Genomic DNA, 13,639 nt, shown 5'->3' on the forward strand with positions numbered 1-13,639 from the left:
TGATTAAATGTCATTTCCCCAGCACAATGGTGAAAGAATAGCATGACTTCGGGGGGGGGAGGAGTGCAGTAAGACCTGCAGGTTGTGTGTAGCCAACAAATGTGTTTTCCTGAGCCTTTAAGATGCACAGCACCTTCTTTGAGCAACACAGAGAAGTGGCACTATTTATTTGCAAACCGAGTATTTTGATTGTCAGGTAATATAAATTACACTGCAATCCAATTGGCGTGATTCTTCTCTACCCAATGTGCCCTCGTGTAAGGTATTGAGGCCATGCACAAATGCACCAATAGATTGCATCTATTGCCCAAACTCTCCCCATGACTATTCCCCCCTGCGCACTGTACCTTTGCCATGCAATATTTCTTTATAAAGTAGACTATAGGAAAGCAAGATCTACTGTGTCTCATAAGCATAGGAGCCAACTCCCAAGGGGCTGTGGTTGCTTGGGAACCCACAATTATATAACTGTGGGGGCTGGGTACCCACAAAGTACAGTGGTACCTCAGGTTAAGAACTTAATTCATTCTGGAGATCCATTCTTAACCTGAAACTGTTCTTAACCTGAGGTACCACTTTAGCTAATGGGGCCTCCCGCTGCTGGCGCCACACGATTTCTGTTCTCATCCTGAAGCAAAGTTCTTAACCCGACGTACTATTTCTGGGTTAGCGGAGTCTGTAACCTGAAGCGTCTGTAACCTGAAGTGTCTGTAACCCAAGGTACCACTGTACGAGAAAAGCCGGCAGGCGGTGGCAATGCTGCCTCTGAGAGAAGCAGTTCAGCTCTGCCCTCTACAGCCAGCCAGCAAAGCACCCTTTGGGGGGGAGGCGCAGACATGGATTGTTGTGGCGGCGGGCACCCACAATCCTGAGGGCAAGATGGCACCCCTGCTCGTAAGCATACACCCAGTGGCCCAGACCCCATTGCCACAGCCAATATTGGGCAGAGGGTGGAAATATCATAGCACATGGTGACGAGAGAGATCCCATGGTGGAAGAGCCACCACTTCCTAAGTCCTCCTGGCTCAGTCCAGTTAGGGCAGAAAGTGGGGGGGGGTCACATTTTTGGGCTTCCCCCATTTCCCTCCGCTATTGATATTAATGAGAGAGGAAATTGCTACAGCATCTGCAGAGCTAGCATAGTATTTTGGCCTTTTTAGGAGAATGGGGATGGAGGCCGAGGTGTTTGATCCTGTGGATCCTAGACCTCAGTACCCTGCCCTCTTTCAAGCCTTACTGCCAATGGCATTCTACTGGTGGTATGTTTAAGCCTGTGGAGGTATATTTAAGACTGTGGAGCTCTCTCTTTCTTGGCATATATACTAGCCAGGTTGAAAGCCCTACAGACAAAGCTCCTTTCCACTGGTATAGTGATACCTACACATGTCTTAAGGCCCATCATTTGGTTATTAACTAGCTTTAAAATTGCCACCATGTGTTATTTGTTTGTTGATTTTGTTGATCCTATATCTTTGTTGTTGGTGGTTTTGATTATTCTATATCTTTATGCTGTTTTCCTTAATTTGCTTTGGAAAGCATCCTGGGATAAATGTTAAAAAGGGTGGTAAATGCACATAGAAACACACCAACATGCCTGTTTCTGCAATGCACTCATGGTTTGATCTTCTGCCAGGCTGTCCAGTATTTGTGAGGATTTTTCCTTTTGTATCTGCCTTGTGTAAACTTCTGCTTTATTAGCGTTCTTTTATTCTCCTTGCGACCTCCAGTATTCCCTTGTATCTTAAAATTTATGCCTTTTAAATTTGAGTGCGAGTCACTGTCGCAGAAAACAGATTCTCACTTTTAATTAAGCCCAGAACAAAAATCTAAGGTACCCAGCAGCATCATAAAAGGCAAAAAACATTGACCATATACCAGAGGTAATATTGCAAATGCACTGGCAGGAAGGGTTTACAGTCATAGATGTTGTAAAGTTTTATAGCAATTGGTCAAAGCACTCCTTTGCACTGCCTGTATTTTTCCATAATGCTGTGTTGTCTTAAAACAAACAATATAATTTTACATTTCTCACTGTAGATCCCATCCCTCTGGAAAGAACACTTATTTTCCTGCCCTGCCCACCCCCACCCCCTGCTTGTGTAGATAAAATGAACAAGTTATTTGTGTATTTTCCTCCTCATGGCATTAATAATACATTAAATCTATGAACGCACTCAAAGTGCCTCATTTTTATTATTTAAATTGCAGTCACCGGTGAGTTATGTTTGGGCCCCTGCTCTGTGGTTTCCATGAAAATTGCTGTCCCCCTGAATCTGCTATTTGCCTTGTGAGGGACAATTAATATGGGCAAGAAAAGGCAGTGCAGTGAGAGGAAGACTTAGCTGAACAAATATATTATTCTGCATTATTTCAAAAGCCACAATATTATATGACCACCTTGCAACCACCTCTGTAAAGCCACCTTAGTAAAACTTAGTAAAACTACCTTAGTAAAACTTCTCAACATCAATCAAATCAAGTAATTGTTTTAAAATATTTTTTTTTCTATACCGTCTGGTAAGAATTCATTTGATTGTATTTCATGAGGCATTGATTCAGATGTCTTGTTTAGTAAAGTCTATTCCAATCTGCTTGTGTCTGTTCTAAAGCAGTTTCTGGGTCTCATTCTGTACATATATTTGTTGCATGTACTTCTGCCATCTTTCTTGTGGCTTTATGGAGATCTGTTAACAGCTGATAGTTGCCCATATGACTAGCTGGAATCCTGGCAACATGAAACGACCCCCCCCCATAAAAAGTAAATTAAGACAGTGGCTTGGATCCTAACTCACAAAATGGCCCTGTCCTGCCTCTCCCTTTCCTCTATAGCTCCCTGCACACCATTGTACCTTGGAAATCCACTCCTTCAAAACAGGGTGCCATCTTTCTCTAGGAGCTGCAGCAGAGGAGAAGATTCCCTCCTCCCTCTGCTGCCGCCCATCCACTGCACAAGAGCATCCTGAGCATTTCTTGTTTTTGAAGACTTGTCTTCTTTTGGAGCAAATCTCTGGGCATATACCCATGATTGGTAGCCTCAAGGGTTGAAAAATCTGTCCACCTCCATGGTGCGTAGCAAATACACTCTTCCTATTTTACTTAAGGAGCAATCACTCATTTGAGCACAAGTACCGTGGCGCTGTAGTCTAAAACACTGAGCCTAGGGCTTGCTGATCAGAAGGTCGGCAGTTTGAATCCCCGCGATGAGGTGAGCTCCTGTTGCTCAGTCCCTGCTCCTGCCAACCTAGCAGTTTGAAAGCACCTCAAAGTGCAAGTAGATAAATAGGTACCGCTCCGGCAGGAAGGTAAAAGGCGTTTCAGTGCGCTGCTCTGGTTCGCCAGAAGCGGCTTAGTCATGCTGGCCACATGACCCGGAAGCTGTACGCCGGCTCCCTCTGCCAGCAAAGCAAGATGAGCACCGCAAACCCAGAGTCGTCCGCGACTGGACCTAACGGTCAGGGGTCCCTTTACTTTTACCTTTTTACTCTCCCTCTCAACCACTGTTAGTTAGTTAGTTAGTTTAGTTTAATCTATTCAAAAAGAAGAGGTGCTGAGGCCCAAACCTGCCCTAGTCACCATGCTACACATCTCTGGGAAACCTCCTTAATCCTAAGGATTTATGAATAGGCTGGGGTTCTCCAGTAGTGAGAGAAAGACTCTCTTAAGTATTCATGAGATACTTGTTAATGTTATTTACATACTACAGGATTAATTCATGACATTGAAAGCACATTTCCAGAGCTCACCACTACTGAGCAATGGCAGAAATTTAGCATTGGACAAGTCATCTGTATACTGTCTCTTTAAAGTCATGTGAGGAAAATGGATGTCTCTTGCAGACTTGGGCATTTGCTCGAAAAAGCAGATCATCTAACCCTCAGGATGGTTCTTCCTTTTTTAAAAAAGTTGGGGTTTGTGTGTGTTGCCTTTTATTTTAAATCCACATGGTTTAATTGCTGTAGTGATTATTAAGATTGTATAACTACTGCTTTTCAAATTCTTAAATTGCTCCTTTGTAAGTAGAATGTGCGGCTTTAATTTTCTATCCTTTCTGTGCTATTTAAGGAAAAGGAGCGGTTAAAACAAGAGAAACGTGATGAAAAGAGATTAAATAAAGAGCGTAAACTGGAACAGCGAAGATTGGAATTAGAAATGGCTAAGGAGCTAAAGAAGCCTAATGAAGATATGTGCTTAGCAGACCAGAAGGTAATCAGAATAATGTAAATTTACTTTTTACTTCCTTGCCCCTTTTTATGTTGCTCCTCTTTTCCTTCATCTGCCATTGTTACAATAATTAATTTTTCTTACTGTGGCTGCCTTTCCAACCATTCCTCTTTTGCTTTAGATTACTTGATAATATTATTTCAAGTGTGGTCTACATTCAAATTGTAATTCTAAAGTAAATATTAGGACAATGGCATTCTTCGTCTTTTTTATTATTAATCAGCACTGGACGTTTGAATGTTTGGACCTCAGGTGGCCTATTTAGCAGACTTTTGCCAAGCCAGCTCTTTTAGAATTCTCCAGTAGCCTCCATTATTCCTCTTTAAAAGTTTTGCATTGCAGCTATTTCCGTCGTTCCTGCTTGTGTGCTTTCCAAAGGCAGCGTCTAGTTGCCCCACCGTTGGAATAAAGACGTTGGATTAGACAGGCTTTTGGTCTGATACTGCAGATACTGCAACTTCTCTTCTCTCTCTCTCTCTCTCTCTGGATTATCAGTAGTGCAACTGATGTAGGGCTTCTGTTTGCTTATTTTGCACGATACCTCAGGGATGCAGTACTTTTAAGAGAAGGTCGTGTTTCCCAGAACTGAAACTGAAATTTATTTGCAATTGCATTTGTATTGCAATAGTGTTTATGTATACAGTCTGGAGAACTTTAATTATGGGCCAGCATAGAAATACCATTCATAAATAATAATAAATATATGGTTGCTGAGAAAATATGAGTGTCCCCCCCCCCCCGAAGTAGCTGTAGCTGCGCTATTGTGATTTGGAGTGTGTGAGTGTCATTAGGCTTTATGCATTGGGGTTTATGTATTTATTTTTAGATTTTTACCTTGCATTAGCTTTGCAAGCGGTTTTCATTCAAGGTGACACTTCTCTGTTTTCCAGCCTTTGCCAGAGTTGCCTCGCATCCCGGGCCTGGTTCTCTCCGGAAGTACTTTTTCAGACTGTCTCATGGTGGTGCAGTTTCTACGCAACTTTGGTAAAGTCCTTGGCTTTGATGTGAACCTGGATGTCCCTAGCTTAAGTGTCCTTCAAGAGGGGTTGTTGAACATAGGCGACAGCATGGGAGAAGTACAAGACTTGCTTGTGAGGCTGCTCTCAGCTGCGATTTGTGATCCAGGACTGATAGCAGGATACAAGGTAATGGATACTCTTTATGGTAACTTTGGTGTGAGACAGGGAGAAAAAAACCATGTCCCAGTTTTCACAAAGAGAAGAGGAGGATATAAATGTGTGTCTGGACTATACCACTTCAAAATCCCAGATTTTGTAGTAATTGAATGCTCTTCATAACAAAACATAAATCTCTATACATAAATACAAGGTGGGGGGTAGAGACCCTTTCATGTCAGGGAAGCGTGAGTCCCTGGAACCTATTCTATGTGCAAGGATTTTATTTTATTTTATTGTATGGAGGAGCATTCGGTCATGGGAGTCCCAACTATATCCTGAAGTGGTACTGCCTAAAAAGCAGGTTTAGCTCTTCATCTGCTGTCAAGCAATGCATCAGGGGCATCTTTAAATGACAAAGTGTATTCTTATTAGAACAAGTTGGACCTGCAACAAAATATTACAGTGCGCAGGTGTCCAGTTTGCTATGCCAGCCAGCCATGCTTTCTTCAAGGTTACTGCATTCTATGTTTTTTTTTAACAATATAGGTTTTTCTTTTTTAACCATTTATGGAAACCTTGGGGTTTCCCCAATCCTTCAGGCCCTCAAAAAAAAAAATTTAAAAAATTGAGACTGCTGTTGGTTTGATTACATTTTATCTCCTTGCAAACTTGGCCTGCAATTTACTAAACTACCAGTGAGAGCAAGAAATTGAGGAGAGCTCAGCTGGTATGCTGATCACACATAGCCTGCCAAAGCCAGTTGAAGTGTAAACGTTTATCCAACAGCAGCATGGTAGGGCGGGGGGAAGGAGGGATGCGGGGAGGCAAAGTGGCTCAGGCTTCTTCCTGGACACAGTGATGCTGCCACTTGCTGAGACAAGGATAGGGTGGGATGAATGCGGGGGTGCTGGTGCTGCCAGTCCAGAGCTCCTCCTCCAGCCTCACTGCTGCCTCATCCTGCCCTGGTGAAGGGCAGTGGCGTCAAAGGGAGAGTGCCACAGCCACTTACCCTCCACCCCCCCCCCTTGCCACTGCTGCACTTCTGTTATAAAACAAGGCTACAACCATTTGCTCACTTAACCCTGTTGAAGTCATTGTGATTTTTCACCCAAGTCCTGCTTGCGGACTTCCCATAGGCAGTTCTGGCTGGCCACTATGAGACTAGGATGCTGGAATATATATATATAGGTTTTTGGCCTGAATCAGGGGGGCTTTTCTCATGTTCTTTGATCTGGGGCAGCTGCTTTCCTTGCTCCTTCACCTAATGCAGTACCAAGAATCTAGTGAGTGCTATGGGTGCATGGTAGTGCAATATTCCTAGTTTAGTTTTCTGTAATTCGCACAAGTTCTGGGCGTCAGATGTCATCAAAGAATAGATTACTGTTTTTATTAACCGTTAAAGGCAATTTCTGCTTTCATCTCTGGATTTCAACAGGGGTGAGTATAATCTAGCTCTTAAAGCCTTATAAATCCATTCATCAAAAGTTATTCCAGACATTGCTTTATAAGCATGTCTCTTATCACTGAATTGGTTTCATATTAAGGTTATGATTGCAATCAAGAATTACCTAAATGTATTTTTCAGAGACTTTCCTTTGAGCAGCTGTCCTCTCATGTGACCCCTCAAACTGGTTATTAAACTCATGTTTTTGTTTTTAAATCAATCCCGAGTTTTACGAGCCAACAAATGAAGCTGTTGTCAAGCATTCATCCCCCCTCTTCGCTTCTTTCCTTTCAGTAATGTTTGCACAAACCCCCAAACTGTTAAAGTCAACAGGAGGAATGTATAAATTGCTTTTGTGTAGGGAAGGAACTTTCATTCAAAAAGTGTATGCATATTAATATAAATAACTGCCTAAATTTAAAAGCCAGCTTCTTGGCTCTGCGAGCAAACTGTGGAGATGAAACAAACTAGCTAAATAAATAAATAAGGGTGTCAATGGATGGTGGTGCTTCTGGCTTAGCATTATTTCCCCTTGATTTCAAATAAGAAAACTGCATTTATGCTGCAATTCTGAACAGTTATTTTATGAGCACACTTCTTTCTCAGGCGAAAACGATCCTCGGGGACCATTTGCTGAACGTTGGCATCAACAGAGACAACGTATCTGAAATTCTGCAGATTTTCATGGAAGGCCATTGTGGGCAGACTGAACTCACAGAGAGCTTGAAAACCAAAGCTTTTCAGGCGCACACGCCGGCTCAGAAAGCCTCCGTACTTGCCTTCCTTGTTAATGAGTTAGCATGTAGCAAAAGTGTTATAAGGTAAGTGCCTTGTTCCAGCTGTGAATTTTATATTTCGATTCTGGTAACAAGAAAATAAATAACAACAAATCGGCAATAGTTTTCATAAGGTGTATTTAAAGGTTTGAACCTCAAAACCTAGGGATGAGAAACCTGTGGTTTTCCAGATGTTCTTGGACTCCAACTTACATGAGCCATCATGGGCCAATAATCAGGGATGAAAGTTGTAGACAGACAACATCTGAAGAGCCACAGGTTTGTCACGCCTGTTCTAAATACTCTGTAGCAGCCAGGTAAGTGTTATCAGATTATCTAAGGCAAGCTGGCTAATGAAACCCTGTCAGGGCATCATGCTTGTTTAACAATGTGATATTTTAACTAACCAACTGTAATATTTATTCATGATACAAGTAATATGTAGTAGGCCTATGTATATAGTGAGGTGCCCTTTGAGACTTTTTTTTAAATAGATGACATCATTCAATTAATTATCTATGTAATTAAACTTTTTTCTGTTTTAACAGTGAAATAGATAAGAACATAGATTATATGTCAAATTTAAGGAGAGATAAGTGGATGGTTGAAGGCAAACTTCGGAAGTAAGTGATATTTCTTTTAAATGTTCCAGTATTTTGCATTCATTTAAATTTGTTATACACAGAGTAGTTCCAGAGACAGGAATCGTGTGATATAAAGAAAAAAACTTTTAGTAACTCCCATTATTAAATTAAGATGTGAAATTATTTTTTAAAGGCCCTTGGCTTATCTTTCACAATCCATTAAAGACACATGAAGTTTGGTGGATTAGGAGGATTCAGAATGAGAAGAAAATCATTTTGCATTTTTTTTAAAGAAGCAATATCACTTCTCATTTGAAGATGTCTGGAGCTGTCAAATTGTTATTGGCATTAGTAGAAGCTGACTGGAACTTTCATTCTGCAAGAAGATTTGCAGGGCCAGATTGTTAATCCCTAATCACCTTGAAAAACTTGCAAATCATTCGTGTAACTAATTAAAATTACCTCAGATTTTGCTATATAAACTGAGTATTTCCTGTGGTACACCTAGGGAATAATTCAGTTACTGAGGTAATCAGTATCTGTTTGCTAAGCATAAACTGTCAAGTTTTTAAGGATGATAATATATGCCCCCTATTTTTCTCCATTATGCAAAACAAAATTCCATACAGCAAGTATAACAGCTCCATCTACCATAGAATTTTAAGTTGAAATGATTGTGAATCGCAGGAGGTATGCATGGCCATGTGGGTATGCATAGCCAGGCTTCATTTCCTTTTCCTCAGTTGTTTTTCTTTCTTGTCTAGCAAAGCAAGGAGTCCTTACTGAGTCCTTGGCTTCCAATGCTTGTGTCTCTAATCCTTTTTCTACCTTCCCCTCCTCCCTTAATGCACCTCAGAAGAAAGAAGGAAGAAGTAAAGGAGAAGAACAGGAGAGAAATAGAAGAAATAAAATGAGACTTAAAAGAATTTCAGGAAGAAAAATATGTGAACTTCTGCTGATAGTAATGGCTCCCAATTCATGCAGGGTTCATGGTTGTGTCTGTGGGGGCATGTCCAATCATTAACTTCCCTATACTATATAAATTCCATCTTTCTGTCTGTGGGCAAATGAAAATTTGATGTTTCCCAGCAGCCCACTTCGGGAAACTGCCTCCTTGATGCCTCTTACCTCAGGGGCAACTTTAAGTCTTATTTTTCCTGTAAGTACTAGATTTCTGGGTGGGGTGGGGAGTTCATGGTTCTCTCATTCCTTTGGCTTTCCTTTCAAGAAGTTGGCAAACAATCCTACATAAACATAGCTTTTTAAAATCCTTCTTAGTTACCACCATCCTTAGCTTTCTCCTCACCCCCGCCCATCATACATGACAATTTAATTCCTTCCTTCCTTCCATCTCCATTCATTCTTAACTGTTGTGTGGCTGAGCTGAGGACTCCTACTTATTCAACAGGAATTCCCTTTGCAAGTTGGTTTTTACCTCATGATCACTACCTTTAAAAAAATTCTTGCTGTACATCTGTTGAAGTCTGGCAGAGAAGTATTTTTACTGGTCAGCTTTTAGACTGCACTCCCCTTTTGAGACATGACTTAGAATCATAGAATGGTCAGAAAGTTCATCCTGATGTTTAGTCGGAGTCTCCTTTCTTCTAGGGACCCTCATTTGTGTCCTGGATGCTATAGTGCTCCTTTGTACCTTTACATGTTGTCTTCAGTCCTTAGCTTTAGCAGAAGAAAAAAACTGTTATTTTAACATTACATTCTGGCTCTCAGTCAACTGATGGCATAATTTATATACTTGCCTCTTTGCCACAAGGCAAAATCTGTGTACTTGTAGCTGTTAGAACTCAAACAAACAAAGAAGTCAGCAGCGCCTATTTAGAAGACTAGAATAATTCATACTGGGTTGCCCTTCACATCAGAGCTACCTAAGCCACTATGCCGTGATCTCCTAAGGGAATTAAATGTGCATTTTTAAAATTAATGAATTTTGGAGTTGCAGATTTAAAAAAATCTTCAAGCTCACTGTCCAGTCCTAAAACCTGTAATCTCAGCCTTAAATATTCTAAGAGCTATGCCAGTGCAAAACCAAAAATGCCACATCAACTGGTTCTGCAATAACAGTGATGCAGATGTTTACACCTGAGGTGCCTACATTTCTTTGCATGGACTGTTTTTTTTAAATAAAATAAACAATAAACTGTAAGCAGCTTGACTGTCTGTCAATGATAGTCTTTTTCTTTTTAGTTCGTATTTTGGACTGGGAGAACAGTTTATTAAGAACTATTTATTAAGAATAGCTAAGAATACTAGGCCGTACTTGATTCTTTATTTACACTTTAGAAACTGATGAGCACCCTCAAGCTTGTCTCCTTTTTAAATCATAGGCTTCTTCATGGCTACTTTTTAAGAAGCCAGCCACACTGCATCATTTCTGCTTGCTGTATGGAATACTGTTTTGTTAAGGCAGGAGAAGAAAGGAAGAATAAGAGACGGCAAAATTCATAGCAGCATCGGTTTCTCATAATTTACCTACTTTTGCCACCCTGATTCGTACTCTCCCCCTTTCCTTTCCTTCCTTCTAAAATCCTTCCCTTTTCCAAGCACACACATTTTCATATCTCTCCAAATTCCGTTATATGCTAGAATGTTACAAATGGATATTTGGCCTGGCTATTAAAATACCTCCTAGGTTGTTTCAGTATATTTGCCTGATAGATTCCTGGTAGCTAGAGCTATAACATCTGCTGTATGGGATCTTGTTTTGTAGGGTAAGAGATGAAGGGCTACTACAACTGTACTTACTGGTATGTAAGTTTATTTTGTTTCATAAAAAATGAAACTCAGGCTTCTGCCGCCCACAGGGCTTCAAGATTAGCCTCCTGCATAACGCTCTTTGCTGCTTAATTATGTGAATTAGAATACAGACACTTGGGGAAAGTTTTGTGTTCAGATATTCCACAGTCAAATGTAATACTATTCTCACCTATGCGTAAGCCAATTTTTATAACCTTTCTAACACGAGTGGACTTTAAAAATGTACATTAAAAAAATGAGATGGTGTAGATCTATAAATGGATGAAAAGAGGAACACAGCTAAAGAGTTGCTTCTTCAGCTTATAGGAACAGCTGTTGAAACCTCTTCTTGTCCTGGAGTGCTTTATGCAAGATTTTGTACATGCAGTAAAATTCACAACAGAGCTAAAATATTCAGTGAAGGACTAAATTCTATTTTGAAGAGCCAGAAGCTTTCTGTTTCCTGAACATTCACTTCAAATAACAGTTAAGATTTTTCGTTTTGCACCAAGTAAATATTCATCTCAGATAGGAATCCATGTTGGTGAACTACTTTTCTCATGTGCTGAGCCAATGGTCGCAAATAACAAGGCAACTGAAAATTGCTAAATAACAGGAGCCTAAGCATATGACTTATCCTTGGTGAAGTGTGGAGGAGTTCCATATGCTACGGCAACATTTGGTAATACCGTTTATCTGCCGTGTGTTTAAAGGCTTAGAATCATTCATGCCAAGAAAACAGGCAAGAGAGATGTTACAGGAGGAGGTGATTTGGGAGAAGAACAGCATTCATTGGGCACACCCACGCCAGGCAGAAAACGGAGACGGAAGGGAGGAGACAGCGATTATGATGACGACGACGATGACTACAGTGATGATCAAGCCGATGAAGATGATGAGGATGATGAAGACAAGGATGACAAGAAGGGGAAGAAAGCAGATCTTTGTGAAGATGAGGTGACGAATTCTAATGCCTACTCAATTGCTTAATCCATGTGTTTAGGTTTTAAACCAACGTAGTACCCTCCAGGTGTTGTTGGATTCTGGTTTCACCATCCCTGATCATTGGCCGTGCTTGCTGAGGACTAATGGGATCTGGAGTTCCAAGAGTATTTGGAAAGCACAGCACTGAGTACCCCTGAAGTAGCCTTTAAAATAAATCTAGTTAGAATTCTGTGGATTAAAAGAAACTTTAAGAGTGACTGCATTTTTATTCTTAAAGTGCTAAGAGAGCATATAATTCCCAGTAATTTACTTGAGCACCTTAGAACCATAATTCTATGAGGCATTTCTAAGCCAGGGCCAAGATACAAAGAGCTGCAGGTTTGTGCTAGATTTTTTTGAGCAGCTGCTTTCGAAACTTCCGTCAGTTTTAGAAGCTATTTGCTGGGCTGCTGTTTGGGGGCAAGGGAGAGCATGAAGCCCCCTGAGCTAATCTCATTGTTCTTTCAATCCTGGCCTAGGTTCATATTCTTCTTAAAGAATCCCAGTGTTTCTGTCCATCAAGGAAAATTTGCAAACCATAAAATTTAATCAGTCTTTATTTTTAAAGTGTCAATAACAGTAGTACGGCGTGTTCTTTATATCAAATTGATCTCATGAAGTTGACTTATAGTTTCATACAAATGTTGAAATACACTTCTAAACTCTCTCCGAAGACTTATAGTCCATTATTGACTTTGAGAAAAATGCTTGGAGTGAACTTTCAAGGAGCATTGCTTTTTTTTTTTTTACAGAACCTTGCTAACTAAATTATATTTTAGAATATCTTACATCCTTGGGCTGCAGTCCTCAGGTGAATGCCAAAGGATGGAGTCCAAGAGTATTGATCACTGAGGGACCACTAACCAGCAATTTCAGTGACAGCTGATAGAGTACTAGGATAGGGGCAGATGGTACAGGAGGGATGAGTTAGGGCTGAGGCACTAAAGCGCTCAAGGCAGTGGTGGTTCCTCCGGTTGAAAGTCAGATGCTACAATTGTCCTGTGTATCAAAGTTCTATTCTGTTTCTTTTGAAATACTGTGAAAGGAGGATGAGTCTGTTTGGTGTGCAGATTTTGACATTCCATTCACCAGTTCAGCAGAGACAGAGGAGGAAAGAGGGTATCACATGGGCTTTCTTAACTGTCTTGCCCTGTGTAGAGGAGGGTATGTTAAAAAAAAAGTACTGTGGCCATTTAGCACAGCATTCCATCCTTGCCCAAGCCATCAGTCAAAGCCCTGAGTTTTGGGGAAATGCAGCTAAGGCTTGTGAGCCAGTGAGGTCTTCTCTGTAGCCTCAGCATAGGCTGCCATACCTGTTCATCTGTCATACCTGTGCCTGGCTAAGAGAATTAGGGTGTGTAAAGTTGTTGCAGAGATTAAAGATAAATACATGTCTTTGTTAAGGTTTAGTGATTTTTAAAGGCATATCCCATGAGCCTCTGATGTTACAATAGCAGCCTATAAAAACATGATTAGTATACAGTGAATAATGCCCTACCACATTTTGTTTATTGGTGGTAGGATGATGGGGACCAGACAGCAAGTGTGGAGGAGCTAGAGAAACAGATTGACAAACTGACTAAGGTAAGCTGCCTCCGTAAATTAAAAGTTTGCGCCTTTTATTTAAGTGTGCATTATTTAGATAGCTGGCAATTTTCCCTAAATAGGTCTTTAGTATTCATTTGAAATAATTGGATTTAACTGCATTGGCCTAACCAGGGTCAACCTTACAGTGAGACAACAGAAAGAAACAGAATGGGT

The 13,639-nt window shown here is 40.7% G+C and overlaps 1 protein-coding gene across 29 annotated transcripts in view; it reads left to right on the forward strand.

The window, feature by feature from the left end:
• The window catches only part of BAZ2B (bromodomain adjacent to zinc finger domain 2B), a 182,405-nt gene that overhangs the window by 149,825 nt on the left and 18,941 nt on the right, over nt 1-13,639 (forward strand). For all 29 annotated transcript variants that reach the window (XM_083578336.1, XM_083578319.1, XM_083578316.1 and 26 more), the window contains 6 exons: nt 4,063-4,203; nt 5,112-5,366; nt 7,390-7,604; nt 8,108-8,182; nt 11,608-11,851; nt 13,400-13,462. In XM_083578336.1, the coding sequence (XP_083434462.1) occupies nt 4,063-4,203; nt 5,112-5,366; nt 7,390-7,604; nt 8,108-8,182; nt 11,608-11,851; nt 13,400-13,462 (993 nt within the window). The remainder of the gene's footprint in view (nt 1-4,062; nt 4,204-5,111; nt 5,367-7,389; nt 7,605-8,107; nt 8,183-11,607; nt 11,852-13,399; nt 13,463-13,639) is intronic.

Source organism: Podarcis filfolensis (assembly GCF_964270895.1).
Source record: "Podarcis filfolensis genome assembly, chromosome: 1".
NCBI lineage: Eukaryota > Metazoa > Chordata > Lepidosauria > Squamata > Lacertidae > Podarcis > Podarcis filfolensis.